The sequence below is a fragment of the Corythoichthys intestinalis genome, chromosome 8 (genome assembly GCF_030265065.1).
Source record: "Corythoichthys intestinalis isolate RoL2023-P3 chromosome 8, ASM3026506v1, whole genome shotgun sequence".
In the NCBI taxonomy this organism is placed as follows: domain Eukaryota; kingdom Metazoa; phylum Chordata; class Actinopteri; order Syngnathiformes; family Syngnathidae; genus Corythoichthys; species Corythoichthys intestinalis.
In genome coordinates, this window is record NC_080402.1 from 41,048,168 (window position 1) to 41,066,628 (window position 18,461).

The 18,461-nt window shown below is 39.3% G+C and overlaps 1 protein-coding gene across 1 annotated transcript in view; it reads left to right on the plus strand.

Moving 5' to 3' along the window:
- Positions 1 to 192: 192 nt before the first annotated feature.
- Positions 193 to 18,461, plus strand: part of pdcd11 (programmed cell death 11) — a 21,374-nt gene continuing 3,105 nt past the window's right edge. Inside the window, exons 1-32 of the mRNA XM_057843983.1 lie at positions 193 to 311; positions 528 to 647; positions 791 to 937; positions 1,645 to 1,809; positions 1,939 to 2,100; positions 2,173 to 2,293; positions 2,393 to 2,565; positions 2,701 to 2,808; positions 3,018 to 3,230; positions 3,321 to 3,445; positions 3,523 to 3,583; positions 4,927 to 5,073; positions 5,171 to 5,422; positions 5,612 to 5,731; positions 6,167 to 6,361; positions 6,516 to 6,686; positions 6,769 to 6,982; positions 8,090 to 8,242; positions 9,199 to 9,311; positions 11,144 to 11,646; positions 11,747 to 11,809; positions 11,918 to 12,014; positions 12,091 to 12,180; positions 12,552 to 12,654; positions 12,728 to 12,905; positions 14,022 to 14,078; positions 14,163 to 14,285; positions 14,425 to 14,547; positions 14,887 to 15,055; positions 15,654 to 15,785; positions 16,313 to 16,453; positions 16,516 to 16,766. Coding sequence (XP_057699966.1) covers positions 549 to 647; positions 791 to 937; positions 1,645 to 1,809; positions 1,939 to 2,100; positions 2,173 to 2,293; positions 2,393 to 2,565; positions 2,701 to 2,808; positions 3,018 to 3,230; positions 3,321 to 3,445; positions 3,523 to 3,583; positions 4,927 to 5,073; positions 5,171 to 5,422; positions 5,612 to 5,731; positions 6,167 to 6,361; positions 6,516 to 6,686; positions 6,769 to 6,982; positions 8,090 to 8,242; positions 9,199 to 9,311; positions 11,144 to 11,646; positions 11,747 to 11,809; positions 11,918 to 12,014; positions 12,091 to 12,180; positions 12,552 to 12,654; positions 12,728 to 12,905; positions 14,022 to 14,078; positions 14,163 to 14,285; positions 14,425 to 14,547; positions 14,887 to 15,055; positions 15,654 to 15,785; positions 16,313 to 16,453; positions 16,516 to 16,766 — 4,769 coding nt within the window. The 5' untranslated portion in view covers positions 193 to 311; positions 528 to 548. The remainder of the gene's footprint in view (positions 312 to 527; positions 648 to 790; positions 938 to 1,644; positions 1,810 to 1,938; positions 2,101 to 2,172; positions 2,294 to 2,392; positions 2,566 to 2,700; positions 2,809 to 3,017; positions 3,231 to 3,320; positions 3,446 to 3,522; positions 3,584 to 4,926; positions 5,074 to 5,170; positions 5,423 to 5,611; positions 5,732 to 6,166; positions 6,362 to 6,515; positions 6,687 to 6,768; positions 6,983 to 8,089; positions 8,243 to 9,198; positions 9,312 to 11,143; positions 11,647 to 11,746; positions 11,810 to 11,917; positions 12,015 to 12,090; positions 12,181 to 12,551; positions 12,655 to 12,727; positions 12,906 to 14,021; positions 14,079 to 14,162; positions 14,286 to 14,424; positions 14,548 to 14,886; positions 15,056 to 15,653; positions 15,786 to 16,312; positions 16,454 to 16,515; positions 16,767 to 18,461) is intronic.

Below are 18,461 nucleotides of genomic sequence, written 5' to 3' on the forward strand. Positions count from 1 at the left end.
AAATATGGCCGCCAGTCACTAAACCCGCCGACTCCAACTTTTGGCATCTAGCCACAAATATTTGTGATATCTATAGATGAATTCTTGGTCACTATTGGTCTAGAGAATAACGTCCCCAAAACAGGAATCAAATGCGATCACTGAATGGCCATATTAAGTGTCAATCATTCTTACTTGTTTTTCATTCGACAGTCAAAGATCGGCCCAAACTCGAAGTTCTTCCGGGACACAGCCATGGCGTGCTGAACAACATGTGATGTTTTAAGGCAGTGAACGCCACTTTACTTTGAGGAAACATCAGTTCATCAGATGTAAGATCATATTTAAATCCGTTTACAAAGATGGTGAAGATAATTTTCACGTTTAATATTAGCTTGAGTATTCCTCAGCATTTCCCACGTGTTGTCGGAACACGTAGTATTTGTAGTCCAGTACTCCAAGAGCCAGTAATATACATAAATTTTAAACCTAGTGATTTTTTACATTTCAAGTTTACTTTGAATGTTTTCATTATTTTGTTTCCCTAGAAAACCGAAAAAGAATAAGACATGGATTCCGTGGAAGAAGACTTCCCCCGTGGTGGCACAGTTAAGAAAGCTATTGAGAGCAAAATAGCAAGACGGGTTGAGGTGGACAATCTTTTCCAGGTATCAGTGATTTATTTTTGTTCTATTAGGAGCTGATGTGTCATGCAAAATACTCTCTAATTGCCAGTCGGTTTAAGTTTTCCAACGTTTAAAGCTGTTTGTAAACTTGTTTTCCTTGTCTAAAAGTAGTTTGTTTGTTGCAGTCAAATGAAAAAGAAGAATCAAAGAAGAGAAAGTGGGGTTCCAAAGATGATGGCAAGAAAGTAAAGAAGCAAAAGACCATTGAGAGGGGCGAAGATGGCCTTGCTCTCAATGCACCTACGAAGTGTGTGGAAATACTACATATTAAGGTACAAACAAATAAACAAAAAAAAAAAAAACCCATAGAATTAAGGAAAACCACACACATTGGAATGGGGGCTCTATACATTTATAAAATCAATAGACTTCTCAAGAATTAGGTCAAATAGCTAGCTCACAAGCAAAGGTGTGGTACTGGGGTGAAAAAGTGAATCTAGCTGCCTAGGGCCTGAAGCTGGAGTGTAGAGGGCCCATGAAAATCCTGATTAAATCCCCCTTCCCCATGTTTATCATTTCAAATAACTGGAACTTCGTTTTACAAAACTAATGCACTACCAAATAACTAATTACAGTGGGTTGCTACGTGAGGCTGGCCGGATAACGGCGCACAGCTCTTCATATCTCTTTGCTGTGTGCACTTGCTTGGTTCAAAAATACTGTGCACACTCTGAAAATGACAGCGCCTCTGCCACTTACTGAGTGGATGTTCATTGTTCAAGTACACTTTATTCTAGTACGGCAAAAAAACGATGTTCCCCGAGGTCACATGCGCCACCCCCGGCATCGCGCGAGCCTCACTATTTGAGAAGTACTGATTTAGGCTAAAACTACAAGTTATAAGCACGCCCATCACCAGAGTAACTACTGTGCTGCGAGGTCATTTTGCCTTCAAAGTAGATTTCAATTTTAAAATGTCTTGCTATAATGTGTATCAGTTTGCACTTACAAGGTTGGGAATTGTTTCATTTCTTCACAGAATTTAAAGGAAGGCATGTTGCTCCTGGGCTGTGTGAAAGAGGTGTATGACTTTGAGGTGAGTGTTGGTCTACCATGTGGTCTGCAAGGTTTCCTCAGCATCAGGAACATCTGTGACTCGTACACCAAGCTGCTCACTGAACAACTAGATTCAGTTGACACAGAGGTAGGTGTATTATCTTGGCCAGTTTGCCTTGTCCAAATTGTTTGTTTATGTGTAAGAGGGATCACTTTTTGTGGATCTTGTCCATGGATTCAAGTGACAGTCTGAAGTGTATTGTTTTCCCCTTGACAGGATATTTGTGCTTTGCCACAACTCTTCAGTCCTGGCATGATGCTGAGGTGTGTGATTGCCAAATTGGATGTCGCCAAAGGAGGCACGACCAGCATCAAACTTTCAATCAATCCAAAGCTGGTTAACAAGGCTCTAACATCAAATACTCTGAAAGTTGGCATGGTGAGTTAGAAATCAGCACCTCTTAACCACAGAAGTATTTCCTCACCACTCTACTGTTGTTTGTCGTCCCAGGTATTGAGTGGATGTGTTGAGAGCCATGAAGATCATGGATGCTTAGTTGACATTGGTATCAAGGGAACCAAGGCCTTTCTGCCCAAAAAAACTGCTAAAGATAAACAGAACAATAGCGATGGTATTGAAAACTTGAATTATGTTATCAGTTTGCTGTCTCTCGCGAGTTCTTTTTCAAGATATAAAAGTTTTATATATTTTTTTTCTTTTGGATGTCTAGAGTTAAAAGTGGGCCAGTATGTTACTTGTCAATTAAAAGAAGTGAAAAATGATGGTCGTTTACTACGACTCGCTTTCAACCCCTCGGTAATTGGCCAAACTTGTGCTGAATCTCAAGGATGGAACTTGACTAACCTTTTACCGGGACTTCTTGTTAAAGCGACAATCAGAAAGGTAATGCAGGCAACGTTTTATTCTCTAATGTCAAATTTCTGTCCAAATTACACTTTATCTGTACACACAAATTAATTACCGTGAATGATGTCAAGTGAGCTCTTCTTAATGCTAAAACATCATTGTTCCTTACAGGTGACCAAACATGGACTGCTCATGAACTTCCTCTCCTCCTTCAGTGGTCAGGTAGACTGCCTTCACATGGAAAAAGAGATGACTTCCAGTTACACTGAAGGAAGCACGGTAATGTCTACTTTGTCAACGCATTCATGTGAAAAATAACAAATATCCCGAGAAGAAATTACCACTGTTGCCCATAGTCATATTGTTGACTGCTTGGTATATAACAATTTATATACTGTAGATGAAGTAAATCATTAATCTCGTCAGTTCAAAAGAAATTTCTGAATATTTCCATACCCTTCGTGTTGTGTATTTTTGTGTCATTGTAGGTTGTGGCCCGTGTGCTGTACATTGAGCCATCCACCCGTTTAGTAGGATTAAGCTTGCGTGGCTACATAGTTCAGCCTGAAACCAGAATCAATACTTTTCCTGTCGGTGGCGATCGCATCGGTGAGGTGGTGGAGGACTGCCGAATTACCTCTATGTACCACATGTCTGGGGCCATGTTGGAACTGCCTGACAAAACCCTGGCATTTGTACATGTGAGTAGAAATTATGGTTCTATTGCCTGTATGTGTTCCTTTAATAAAACTCCAGCTTTACTGATACATTTGGACTTTTTCCCCTAATAGAAGAACAACCTGAAAGAGCCTAATGAACAACCTAATGAGAACCGAGTGCGAGCCATACCGAAGCACACTTGCAGGATAATTGACTTTAGCCCCATGGACCAAATTCATTTTGCTACACTACGCAAGTATGTGTCATTTTAATTTTTTTCACCATCATGCCTTCTTAACAGTCGCCATCCAACTAAATTCAACTGATTTTCAGGTCCGTGATTAAGAAACCCTTCTTTCGATACAACGATCTTCGGGTTGGTCAGATCGTTGAGGTATGTGCTGAGAATGAAATACAGAATACCATAATTTCCCAAATATAACGCGCACTTTTCCCCCCCAAATTTACTCGTAAAATCATGGGTCCGCATTATTTACGGGGACGGAGACAGAAAAAATTCATCATGATTCATGTTCCGTTGTAAGCATGGATCAGCACAATATTACCTAATCCAAAAGACGGTGATATGATAATCACGTTTCATGTGGTAAATAATTGTTTTCATGATATTTTTCACATCTAATAAAACTAAAATGTTTTTTTGTACTATTCGTTTATTATTTACTGGTCAATTTTTCTTACCTTATTGTTGTAACATGCCGGCACTTGGCGATGTTGAAGAGAACGTATACAGCGATCTGTTTCGTATAAATGTTGACCATGTGGCGAGCTAGGACAGGAGTCTGAGGAAGCGTGTCGAACCACTGAGCCAAGCCGCGTTGTTTTATTTACATTGAAACTCACAAAGTAACAATGTACGTCTTGCATGCAAATCGCGGGACATTTGTTTACTTCCGGCTGTTCCCTTAACTAAACTCTTCCCCCCGGGAACTACACTACTTGCCAACATAAGTTCCGCTGGTGAATTCTGTTAAAACTCTCTACAACTCCTTACTTTGTGAAAATTATTATCGTATACTGTGAGCAATTTTACCACAGAAAATTAATATTCTATTTAAAAAAAAAAAAAAAATGACAAAAGGATTAAAAAATGCTGCAACAGCTTACTTTATAAAAGTTGGAGACATGAGAATCATATTTATTGGTGCTAAAATTAGGGTGCGCTTTATACACGGGTACAAGAATTTTCCCTAGATTTTACAGGTACAGTTGGGGTGCGCATTATACACGGGTGCGCGTTATATTCGGGAAATTACGGTAATGTACTGTTGTCATATGTTAAATGACATAGTAGCCTACATGAAGTACTTCACAAGGATATTTTAAGGAAGAGTGGAGTCAGGATTCATCAAATCATCAGAGTGAGGATTGTGTCATGGTTTTGAGTCTTGGATCACATCAACTATAGTCGCCATTTATTTTGTGAATAATTTTTTTGCCCTTTAAATAAAACACCTCAATGTCCAATATGCCCATTTCAATTATCAACAATAACTGTAGTGCACTATACGGCACATTTTTGTTTCATTTAGAATATATGGACCATGCTGAAACATTATAGTCATATGGGTAAACTCTAGCCACATCATAATTACTCTTTACAGTATATTAAAGAAACTGAAACAAGATTTTATGCAATTTCCTGTTTGAAATTATTTTAATGTAATTTCCTGTGTTTTTGTCTACCACTAATGTTAGTCTTTCATGTCTCAAAAGGGGACAGTGTCTGTCATGCTGAAACATGGCATGATTGTAAATGTGTCTAGTCACATTCGAGGTCTGGTGCCTCATACCCACCTATCTGACATCGTCCTGAAGAACCCTGAGAAAAAGTATGCAGAGGGCATGAAAGTCAGATGTCGGGTCAGTGCATAGTTAACATTAAAATGAAGAAACCTCCAGTTAATTGGATGTGTCATCTTTCAAAACCTTTATGCTATTATGCTCTTTCTTAACTCAGGTGTTGTCGGTGGATGTCGACAACAAAAAGCTGGTTCTGACCAGAAAGAAGGCCCTCATAGAAAGCTCCTTGCCCTTATTCCTCAGCTATGAAGATGCACGTATTGGAAGTGTCTCCCACGGTTACATTGTCTGTGTCAAGAATTTTGGCTGCATAGTTCGATTCTACAATGGTGTTAAGGGCCTGGTGCCAGTCAACGAGCTCAGTTCTGAGGTCATCCTTAACCCTGAGGAAGTCTTCTTCGTTGGTCAGGTGAGAAGAGCTCTAGATGCAAATGTACACACGAGCCACTATGCTACCATATTCAATACAAAAGTGAATTAGATCTGTTTTTGTTTTGTTTTTGTTTTAAAGGGGACATAATGGTAAATTGGCTCTTCAACACCAATAGTTGGATCACTAGAGCGAAAAAGGAAATAAATGTTTGTCTCCTTTTTGAAGGTGTTTAAGGCAAAGGTTCTACAGTGTGATCCAGAGAAGGAAAAGATGCTGCTGTCATTTAAAGCTACTGTGATGGACACAGAAGAGGCAAAAGCCCAGTTTGACTGTGAGGTGGGAAAGGTATGTTAAAGTTCAAACGGCCACTAGTTGTTTCACAATATATTCTTAAAAACAAAATCGTGTATGTACTGTAATTTTTGCTTAGCTGTCTGCATTCAAAAACAATGGGAATATTCACCCTTTGACTGAAAAATGCAGTCAAATAATGCTTGAAGTTAAAAGGTTCTATAATAATAGATGATAGTGAGCATCTCTTTGGTGTTTGTCAAAAAAAAAAAAAAGATCATCTATTCTGCCAAATTGATGATTTGAACAGAAAAATAAACACCACTTAAGATGATGAACTAGCTTTTTAATGTAATACTGTAATGTGTGTTTTTTTGTAATTGTAATGTGCTGTGTTAAATGAATGGAAATATAAAATTATTTTCCCAAGTAATGGATGGTAACATGGTTATTACCTGCTCAATGGTATTTACCTACTCTTTCTTGTAGAGATTGGAGGCCAGGGTGCTGAAGAAGTCAGCCAATGGTCTAGAAGTGTCCATTCTTCCTGATGAGGTACCTGCCATCCTACCCACAGTGCACCTCTCTGATCTCATGTCAAACTGCCCCATGCTGTGGGAGGCCTTGCAAGAGGGAGACACCATTTCAAATCTCGTCTGTTTTCTTCAAAATAAGAGGAAGATTGTATCCTGATTATAATTACAACTAAAAATACCATACCCACACACAAAGAACATGTGGAAGTTAAGTCATTTGTTTAATAATGGTTTTGATTTGCTACTCTTAATTTTTTAATGTGTCGGGAGTTTTTTCTTTTCCTTAACTGTTTCGCTCTTAGACTGTTACAAAGAAACCATCAGTGATCTGGTCACTAGAGGAAGGAGTTGCTGCCAAGGATTTCTCAGAGATTACAGTTGGAATGCAGATGATTGGTTGGGTCAAGAACATCATGGCTTACGGCATCTTTGTTGAGTTTCCATATGGCCTTGTTGGTCTTGCACCGAAGTCTGTGAGTGATGAGAGTGTTTTTTGTTTTTTTCTCCCTTCAGTGTCTGCATATACTGACTAATTTCCTTTCTCCACACTTGTAGGCCATAGCAGATATTTTCATTACCGATATTACAACCGCCTTCCAGTTGGGACAGACTGTGATTGCTAAGGTGACTAATTTGGATGAGGAGAAGAAGCGATTCTTGGTCACACTGAAAATCTCTGAAGTCACTGTGCCAGAAGGATCTGTCCAGAGCAGACTCATGCATGCTGTGCAAGAAAGACGTGCTGTGACCGAAATGATTGCATTGAAAGGTGGGACCCTGTGTATTTGATACAACCATGTCTTTAAAAAAAAAAAAAAAAAAAAACATTGGCTGAAAGAATCCGATATAACAAAATGCTGTACTGGGCACAATGTTCTCTGTATTTTGGTTCAGATTTTGCTTGAAAGAATTGGACATTGGCCAGAATAGAGGTTGGGTTATTATGGGCTTAAGGTTCAAACTTTTAATTTTAAAAGCAAATTAAGTTTAGCTCATAATGATCTTTTTCTGAAAAATTGTTTACATTATTATATTGATTAGTATGAAGTCTGTGTTTAATATCACCTAGGTGAAGTTGGCCCCCATCAGACGCAAATATATAGAAAAATTATGTCATTCGTTTGTGCTAAAAAAAAATTAAAAAAATAGTTTGTGCTCCTATCGTTTTTGAGATATTAACAATTCTTTTATAGGTCAATCTGAGGTCAAACAGCCCCACATTTTGATTAAAAATGGCTGAAAAAAATGGTGTCAATGGTTTGTACTGTAAAAATGTTCATCTGTGCAGCTATCATTTTTGAGATACTGAGATATTAATTTTGAGTGATGACATCACGGAGCCCCCAATTTACTGCAAAATGGACCCGAAGAGGTGCTATTCATTTGTGCTACGTTTGCGCTAGTTGTTGGGACACTCCTCTGTTATTGAGAGAGTTGGTACGCTCCGTCAGCCGCGACAGAAGTGTTGCGATTGAAGTCATCAGTCGAAATTAATATATCAATATCTATATTAAACAGTAGCAGCACGATTTTTTTTACAGCACAAACGTGGAATAAATGAATGGCACCATTTCGGGTCCATTTTAGAATAAAAGGGCTGCGTGACGTCATCAGTTGAAACTAATATCTCAAATGATAGCAGCACAAATGAAAATTTTTACAGCAAAACGACTGACACCATTTTAAACCATTTTTAATCGAAATGGGGGGTTGGTTGACCTCAGATTGACCTATAAAAGAATTAATATCTCAAAAAACATTAGCACAAACTTTTTTTTTTCCAGCACAAACGAACTGCATAGTTTTTCTATAAATTTGCGTTTGAAGTGGGGGCAACTTAATTGAGGTTTTAATGACTTATCCATGTTTTTTCCAGACACTAGAGATCTTTACCAGCAGCTAGCCGCTCTGACTGTTGGCCAGAGGCTCAAGTTGGTTGTGGACACGGCGAAGGATGGAGATGGTGCCAGCTTCAAGTCAGATGACCTGCTTGGTGCCACCATACAGGCTACTAAACACCATGTGATGGGTATGTATATACTGTGTATCACAAAAGTGAGTACACCCCTTGCATTTCTGCAGATACTTAAGTAATTCTTTTCATGGGACAACACTGACAAAATGACACTTTGGCACAATGAAAAGTAGTCGGTGTTCAGCTTATATTATACAGTTAATTTATTTTCCCCTCAAAATATAGCCAATAATATCTAAACCCCTGGCTACAAAAGTGAGTACACCCCTTAGAAACTACGTACAAAGACAGTAGACAAGAAAGCCCGCCCGTCTCATCAGACCATAGGACATGGTTCCAGTAATCCATGTGCTTTGTTAATCAGACCATAGGACATGGTTCCAGTAATCCATGTGCTTTGTTGACATGTCATCAGCAAACTGTTTGCGGGCTTTCTTGTGTACTTCAAAAGAGGCTTCCTCCTGGGATGACAGCCATGCACACCAATTTGATGTAGAGTGTGGCGTATGGTCTGAGCACTAACAGGCTGACCCCCCTCCTCTTCAATCTCTGCAGCAATGCTGACCGCACTGCTGTAACGAGTCACATGACATTTTGGAGGGAAAATGACAAGCAGTACTCAATTTGGACATTTAGGGATGTACGTAGTTTCTATGGGGTGTACTCACTTTTGTTTCCAGGTGTTTAGATATTAATGGCTTTATTTTGAGTTGTTTTGAGGGGAAAATAAATTAACTGTATTATATAAGCTGCACACAGACTACTTGTAATTGTGTCAAAGTGTCATTTTGTCAGTGTTGTCCCATGAAAAGTATTACTTAAGTATCTTAATATCTGTATCTTAAATATAAAATAATATAAATGTAGTATCTTAAATATCTGCAGAAATGCGAGGGGTGTACTCACATTTGTGATACACTGTACGAACTTCAAAATATTAGTAGAATGTTGAAAGCTGCAGAGAGAAGCTATGATACATTTTGATAATCCCTCTTTCTCTTGTTCTTCAGGGATTCAGTTGACCCCAGGACAAAAGGTTAATGCAGTTGTCCTTTATGTTGACATCCTATCTAGTACTGTCCATGTATCCCTTCTTTCCAAATTGGTTTCCAAAAAGAAAAAGGTAAGTTACTGTGTCTTTCTCATTTGCATATAATTAGAGATGTGACCGAATATTTGGCGCCGAAAAATGCTAAGAATTCATTATCGGTTTTCGGTTAAAAATGTTTTGAAGTCCTAAAGTTTACCACCGAATAGTGAGAAGAGTCCTAGGGCTGATTTATGCTTCTGCGTAGCGGTAACGGCGGACCTATGCCGTTAAGGCAGACCCAATTTACGACCCTACACCTTAGCCTGACATGCACCTCATAAAAATCCTGACCATGTGCCACGCCAATGCCCGTGGCGCGAGCGTCAAAGGACTGTGATTGGTCCACTTAAAACTTTTCCGGTTCAGCACAACAGCACCGCCGGTTTCAAACATTCGCAAACATCTTCTGTGTCGCCTACGCTTCAGCATTTGTATTAACAACATTTGTTGTTCAAGCAGCTGCAAATACACACTTTCCCTCTCCGTTGCCATTCCTGTCAATGACCAGAAAAAAACTAAAGGAATTTGAGTCATCCAAAACCGTACAATGTCAAAGCTACACCCCTCTCATGGCATGGCGGTGAATTACAGAGCAACGTGTTCCCTTTACGCAGAACTTTGAATAAGCAATGACGGCGTAGGGTCTACGCTGTCGCTCAGCTGTCACCGGAACGCAATAAGCATAAATCAGCCTTTAGTCATCTTGTGATGATGTAATCAAAACACGACGCGAAGCAACACACTGGCTGACGCTGTTTTGCAAACCATCCTGGCTCACAACCACAATGTCCGGTGTCGAGGGTGTACAACGCCGAGGAATGTTTTCACCTTAGGTTTTATCAGCCACTTGCCCTACAAGCAATACGATGACTATAAAAAGCCCACAGAAATGAAAAAAAGTCACTTGCATGATTCAGAAAATATTTCTTTGGGATAGTGCCAGGGCAAAGGGCATTAATCGGAAAATAGTTAGTGGTACCTCTACTTATGAGTCTCTCTACATACAGAATTTTCAGGTTAAGACACGCCTCAGCGGGAAAATATTGCCTCTTTTCATGAAAGAAATTTCAGGCAAAAATACAGTATGACTGGTACTCGCAACACCCAGAGTTTACTAACATACTTATAGCTGCTCTGCCATTGGCTACTTCTTCACATTCCTGGCATCCAATTGGCTAAGCGGGACCTCTACTGTATATGTGTATTCCAGCATCCTCTTCATTCACCCTTCGTGTTCCGACATTACATGAGTGAATTAACTTTTATTTTTTTAATATATTCTTGTTTTTTTACATTATGTACACCTCTGATTTTATGTTTATTGTAAAATAATCTAATTGCAACATGTATTTGTTCCATGTTTTGATGCACTTTTATGCATTATAAAAGATTTATGTCTGAATTTTGGGGGTCTTGGAACAGATTAGCACATTTACATGGAAAATGCGACTCTACCGAATTTTCAAGTTATGAAGCTACTTCCAGAACCAATTAATTTCGTTAGTAGGGGTACCACTGTACTTAAAATATTCTTTTTTTTTCTTTCTTTTAAAAAAATTTTTTTTATAAACAATGAAATGAAAAAATTATTGTATACATGTGTATCATTCTGCCTCTGGTTTTTTTTGTCCAAGTGTTTTCGGTTTTGACAAAGAATCTTCCTTTCGGTATAGCCCTTCTTATAATTCTATTTTGCCAAAGAAGAAATTAAAGCCTGAATGTATTTATACAATGTTTTTCACAAGACTACTGGCCATCATTCCCCATTTCGGTCAGCCCCAAGCTTCTAATCTTGACCCATCTGTCACACTAATTGTGTGTAAATATGAGTATTCATTTTTCTTGTTTTTTTTTTTTTTAAATAGCTGACAGAAGAGAGCCAGCATTCTGCAATTTTGCAACACATTGAAAAAGACCTGGCTGTCATCTCGGTGGAAGGCACTGCTCATCTAACGATCATTCAAACACGAAGCCACCTGAATGAGATCATTCAATCAGACACGGGTAAACTGCGAGCAGGAATGTATTTGGCCATAGAGGTTGTTGAACCCACTTGCGAGCAACTGCAAGGGCTCCCTCTAGTGTCATGGAAACGTACTCTACCAAAACGACAGCGTACAGTTTCAGAAAACCAGGTTGACTCGGACACTGGTTACCCATTTGGAGAGATTTTACAGGGCAAAGTACGTTCAGTGAAGCCTACCAACATTCAGGTCACATTAGAGGATGGTAGCACAGGCTATGTGCACGTGTCAGAGGTGATGGAGACGGCGGAAGTGTTGCAAGGATCTTTCCCTACGGCTTCAGTGAAAGTGGGCAGCGTGCTAACTTGCAGGGTCATTGGAGGAAGAGAAGCCAGCAGTAACAGGTAAATGCTGCTTATTTTTCCCTTCACATAATTTATATTATGAAAAGATGTTTTCAGATTTTTTTATTACAGAACATTAAATGTTTTTTGTGTTCCCTAGCGTCTTATCTATTTCCCACCCAAGATGCAAGTACACTGTCCCAGAGCTCACACTAATACCCAGGTAACTGACTAATTGATACTAAATTGTCGTCCTCGTCTTTGGTTGGATTTTCATATTTTTGTTTTGATTCCATTCTTTCACGTGTTAACAATTTCACAATCTTTATAGCAAACTGGATGAAAAAATTGAACTCACGTCGGTTACACCACAAGAGAAATTGAGCAGTTACAAGGTTGGAGAGGAAATAACCTGTTTTGTCTCAAAGGTAGGTTAGGTTTCAGTTTTGCATGAGACATTGTCTACAAAAGCCAAACTGTGGTGGGTTTATGATTTTTCTGCAGTTTTATCCAGAGAGGAAGAGTTTGGAGGTCACCTGTGATCCTTCAGTCTCTGGGACAGTGGAATTGCTAGCCATGATTACTGATCCTAAAGTGAGTAACTCCAATACTTTTGATCAATTTCATTACTTTTTAACAATTGTTAAAACAAAATTCCTGCCTCTTTTACAAACAGTATGATATAAAATCTAGCACAAGAAATATATTTTGCATGCTTTCAAGTGCACGAATAAACAGCAGGTGGTGGTGCTACTGTATATGTTTTGAAGATCACACTATAGAATGCAGTGCGGTTAATAAAATATAAACAAACTTAAATCAACCAAATAAATGACATTGATTCCATGCCCGGAGAATAAAATGACTGATGAACGAGAATGTTCATGGGCATATCATATAAATAAGAAGTGGAAAACTGCTTGTGTGGACTAAGCTCTTGTTTTGCTTAATCTGTCATGTTTTAGGATTCCAGCCACCCTGAAAAATTGTACAAACTTGGCCAGGCTGTTAAGGCTAAAGTGGTCGAAGTGAGTCTCAAGCTTCAGCGATTGTTACTATCACTCACAGGTAGGTAGAGAACACACCAATATATAAAATGACAAAGGGCACATTAACAGCTGCTTGGCTTTTTTCCCCCCAGGGAGTCATGAACTGGAGGCAGGTAGTATCACTTTAGGAATGGTGACCAGCATGCTCCCACACCTTGGCCTTGCAGTCAAACTTCCTTTTGGTAACATGGGAAGTGTGGCAATCACTGACCTTGCTGATGCATACAAGCCCAACCCTTTAGCAGCATTTAAGAAGGATCAGCTACTGAGGTCAGTGCATGAATCATCTGCCGAATATTTGTACTATGCTGTATAATGGATTTTGTTAGACCATCTCAATGAATATCCATTATTTCTTAGTGTTATGGACAGTACAAGTCAAAATAAGTCAATGACTTCTATACAGTTACTTGATTATATGAAATATGTTTTGGAAGTAGAACCCTTTGAAAAATAAGTGGATCTGAATTTCGTGATTCGATGTAGAAACGCAACTCATTATTCAGATACTGCACCAGCCCACTCCATGGTTGGTACCCATCCAGCATCCACATGGTCAACCACGCTTAACGAAGTGCACATTAACGTGGAAGATATTCTGAACCTCCCCATCAGAGCAAATAAAATAAGCCTCGTCAACTCTCCCCTTTCTCTAAAAGATCTGATCAATTTTCTGTTGCATTGTCCTATTTAATCACATTAATTCAACAAGTTGTTCGTTGCCTTTGTTTTTTTTTTTCTTTTTGTTGTTCGGGTAAATATGTGCATTTGGACCAGTCACAGCTAACTATCAATGGTGATCACATGTCAAATCTGTCAGCCAATTGAATGGACAACTGCGTCCAAGGTAGTGTGCAGTGCGCATGCATACGATGAAGCGACTTGTCAGATCTGCTGAGACTGAGCCGGTGTACAGAACTTTCTGGAATAAAAGAATAATATCGGTAGAAATGGATTACGCTACACAAACACTTTATTAGACTTGTTGTTAACACTTGTGTCTGTAAATCTGACGTGCATCGATTTTCTTCTTGGAGATGCGTGTGTGACAGTCTGGCAGGGTTTTTTTTTTTTTTTTACATAGGGTTTTGTTAGTTGCCGTCATATTTCCAGGATCGAAGCACCTTACTAGATAATTCCGGCCCCGAATCTTTTACCGGTACATCATACTTGACTGTTCGGGCCCACTTTCACCCCTGCCTAGTGATAAGCGGAACAGGAAATGGATGGAATGGAATTTTAAATCCTCGTGTATAAACCATCACAGACTAATACACAATTTAGTAACAATGCTGTTAATTCAGGACATTTTGACATAAACTTCATAAATTCTATACACACTCATGTTGTGTTAGATCTACTAAGTTGACTGTGCTTTTATTTCAGGTTTTATCTTCTAAGCAGTGAAAATGACAAGTGGCATTTATCCCTACGACCCTCAAGGTATGAAATCTGAGATCTTATTGATGTAAGAAGTGCTTGGTAGCTGTGGCTATATACAGTAAATTAACATGACTTTTCCCTCAGGTTGAATCCACAGCAGGCCAAGCCACCAAAAGACATTGAAGTTTCATCTGTAAACGATCTGCAAGATGGCCAGTTAATCAGAGGCTATGTCAAGTCTGTCAGTGAGCAAGGAGTCTTTATAAGGTAAGCCAGTGGTTGCGTTGCCTCCCTTGTGAATATAGTAGTACACTAGCATGTGAAACTGCTGTGAGTGCACTTTAAAAGTGTCAGGTCGTGGCTCAATGAAGACTTAAAGTGAATGATGTCTTTTTATACCTTCCAGGTTGTCAAACAGTATCATTGGGAGAGCAGAGCTTCAACAGTCCTCTAAGTATTTTGTTAACAACCACACGATCCTCAAAAATCATCTGCCAGCCAACAGCCTGCTCACGACCAAGATCATCAGGTTAAATCAGTCATGCAAATACTGTATATGCAAAACCGAGCACAGCTTTTGGAAATTTTAGAATTTTACCTAATTAGATCACATGATGTCACAGTGGGCTAGTGGTTAGCACTTTGGCCAGTCAGCTTGTAAAGGAACCAGCTCACCTGTGATCCTAAACTGTATAAAAAATAATTTGCGTTTCCTTGACGAGATGTCCATTCAGAGCCTTTTGTCTTGCATATTAAAACTCCAATAAATTAAACTTGTTTGGACTGTAATACATAAACACAGCTTACGTTTGGCTGTATGTAGGTCGCTTAGAGACACAATACAACTGCCCTGTCTGTTCTTGTTCAGAATCGACAGAAAAGAGAAGCTAGTTGACCTGTCCCTGCTCACTGAGGACACTGGGAAGCCAGATGTCCTTCCAGAATCGCTCAGTCTGCCGCTTCGTCTCTTGGGAGAAGAGAAAAGGAAGCACGACCTTGAAAAGAAAAGGAAACGCTCATTGTCTGAAAGTGAAGAGGTGAAAAAAAAAAAAAGTCGAAAAACATTTCGGCTTAAGTCCTTGGCACTATCTTTTTGGTCTTTAAGAAAAAGTATTTGATGTACTGCATTTTTCGGACTATAAGTCGCAGTTTTTTTAATAGTTTGGCTGGGGGTGTGACTTATACTCTGGAGCGACTTATTTGTAAAATTATTTATACATTCTTATATCATTTCACATGTTATTTTGGTGTTTGGAGTTACACTGATGGTTTGGTAAACTTGTTAGCATGTTATTTATGCTATAGCTATCTGAATAACTCTTAATAGCAATGTTACGTTAACATACCAGCCACGTTCGCATTTCGTTGTTCATGCATCATGTAACATTATCACACTGTACACATATTCAGCATGTCGCTCTCTATTGTATTTTTATTTTAAATTTCCCTTCAAGATGACATATCTGTTCTATGTGTTGAATTTTATCAAGTAAATTTCCCCCCAAAATGCGACTTAAATGTTTTTTTCCTCTTCGTTGGGCATTTTATGGCTGGTGCGACTTATACTCTGGTGTGACTTATAGTCCGAAAAATACGGTACTTTGCTGCTCTAACTTTGTTGATATTGCTTTTCAGAATAAAAAAGTATCAAAGGCTTCAAAGAAAAAAAAGAAAACAAACGTTGAAGACGGCGACAGTGGGGTTGAAGTGTATTTCAGAGAGGAAGAAGATCAGGGAGACAAAGGCACTAAATCTGACGCTGGAAACGTAAGCAAAATAATTGACATTGGTTTTATTTAATCCTAATAATGCATGCTTGGGGGGCAGAGCAAAGGGGTGGCTGCCACAGGCACGGAGCCTGCAGGAGCTGATAAACTGGGTAAACGGGACCCCCTGTGTTGAATGGACACAGATTTATTATATTACATTCTCACCACTACTTTGTGAATGATTGTAACCCGATATCCGTTTGACAGTAGCCTACTATGCTTGATTAGATGAAATATTAAGAGTGGGCCTCAAAATGAGGTGGTCATGTCCTGTGATGCTTCTTTGAATTTGTGTTTTATTATTATGGGCCATGTAGCCTAGCCTACTGATTTATTCTTCTTAGTTCTTACTTATTTATTCTTCATGTCCATGTGATGGGCTTCAAAATGAAAATGGGAATGTGTATGTTGTGAAGTGATTTTATGATAATCCTTATATTTGGATTTAGGGGGCTTGGTCCTATTCCTCCATCAGCCTGGTTTTGATATGCTCCACAACTGATGCGTGTTTTAATGTCCCCACAGGTTTCTATTTCTTTGGGTCCATCAAGGCTGCAGGTTCAAGCTGGATTCTCATGGGATCTTGGCTTGAGCTCACTGAAGCCTGCTACAGCAAACAAGCATGCAGACTCCAGTGATGGAGAGGACCAAGAAGAAAGCAGCAAGGTGAGCTTTGTATTTGACGCTGCAACTTCTATGATTTGTGTGACTAATTCTTTCCTCGTCAGCCTCAGAAGAAGTCCAAGCAGGAGCTGGAGCGGGAGAAAAAGGTGGCGGAGAAAGCCTTGGTGCAGCGTGAGTTGGAGTTGATGGACCCTCAGCTCCAGCCCAAGGATGCAGCAGCGTTTGAACGCCTGCTCTTGGCCTCTCCGAACAGCTCGCTGCTCTGGCTTCAGTACATGGCTCAGCATCTGCAGGCCACCCAGATTGAGCAGGCTCGCGCAGTAGCAGAGAGGGCGCTAAAAACCATTTCTTTCAGGTATGATTAGACTGAGTCAACAGCATTATTTAGCAAATAAATACTTGCGTCCATAGGGGGGAAACTTCATTTTCAAGACCATCTAGAACCCCCCTTGTTGTTGTTCTTCATGGGGAAGACATTAAAATGGCTCCTCCTTCAGTATTTGTGGACAGATCAGAATAATATGCTGTTTGTATATTCTAGAAATATATACACATCGATGCTCGAGTGCTATTCTTTATTTTGTTTTGTCTTAGGACTGATTAGTTACATTAAGTAAATGCGGAATTAAAATTGCTACTCCAGTTATTCGTGTACGGATCAGAATGCAATTTGTTAGGTTAGACAAGCAGCACGGCAAAATGCCACGCTAAAAAATAAATAAAAATATCAAGATGGCTTACCTCTTCGTCCTCTGTAGGACCACGGCCTCCAACAAAATGTTTACTGCACAGGAAGATGAATGGCTTCACTTTGCTAGCATTAACTGGCCTTTTGGACATGTGCACAAGTTGATCCATTCTTCATATTTTTTCCTCTGAGTTTTTGGCTTCGAGAAACATATGAAGAAAACATCCTTCATATGTCGTAATGTCTAGTTGTTTCTACAAGTTCCATAGCAGCAGTGTTTACTCGGCATGTTCTTTTTTGAAAGATTACCGGCAGAAAGCAAGCAGTAGTAATATGGATTGTATGCGAGGGTGTGTCTATGTTGACCCACTTCCAGGTTAAGATGGCGACGTCACAGTCTAATAATAGCATTCATGCAGTATGCTTTTGAAGTTGTTCTCTTATTTTTCAAAGAATGTTTATTGGAAAACCTTAAAGTTGTCACATTTGTCATTATTAAAGTATCCAGTGGGACAATACAATTAGCCATTATATGTTAAGTCCACGACAGCATGTATCAGGATCGGATTTTTGGAGTTGGACAATATCGGGTATTGGTTAAAAAGTCATTATCTGACAACTCTGCTTACAATTAGTATGTGTGAAACTATCTGCAGTTGGGCATTAAATTAGTTTAAAGTGGCATTAAAAAGCATTAAATAAGATTGCAGCTACAGTCGGGCAAATAAGTATTTAGTCAACCACTCATTGTGCAAGTTCTCCCACTTGAAAATATTATAGGCCTGTAATTGTCAACATGGGTAAATCTCAACCATGAGAGACAGAATGTGGAAAAAAAAAACAACAGAAAATCACAGTTTGATTTTTAAAGAATTTATTTGCAAACCATAGTGGAAAATAAGTATTTGGTCAATACCAAAAGTTCATCTCAATACTTTGTTATGTACCCTTTGTTGGCAATAACGGAGGCCAAACGTTTTCTGTAACTCTTCACAAGCTTTTCACACACTGTTGCTGGTATTTTGGCCCATTCCTCCATGCAGATCTCCTCTAGAACAGAGATGTTTTGGGACTGTCGTTGGGCAACACGGACTTTCAACTTCCTCCACAGATTTTCTATGGGGTTGAGATCTGGAGACTGGCTAGACCACTCCAGGACCTTGAAATGCTTCTTACGAAGCCACTCCTTTGTTGCCCCGGCTGTGTGTTTGGGATCATTGTCATGCTGAAAGACCCAGCCACGTTTCATCTTCAATGCCCTTGCGGATGGAAGGAGATTTTCACTCAAAATCTCTCGATACATGGCCCCATTCATTCTTTCCTTTACACAGATTAGTCGTCCTTGTCCCTTTGCAGAAAACG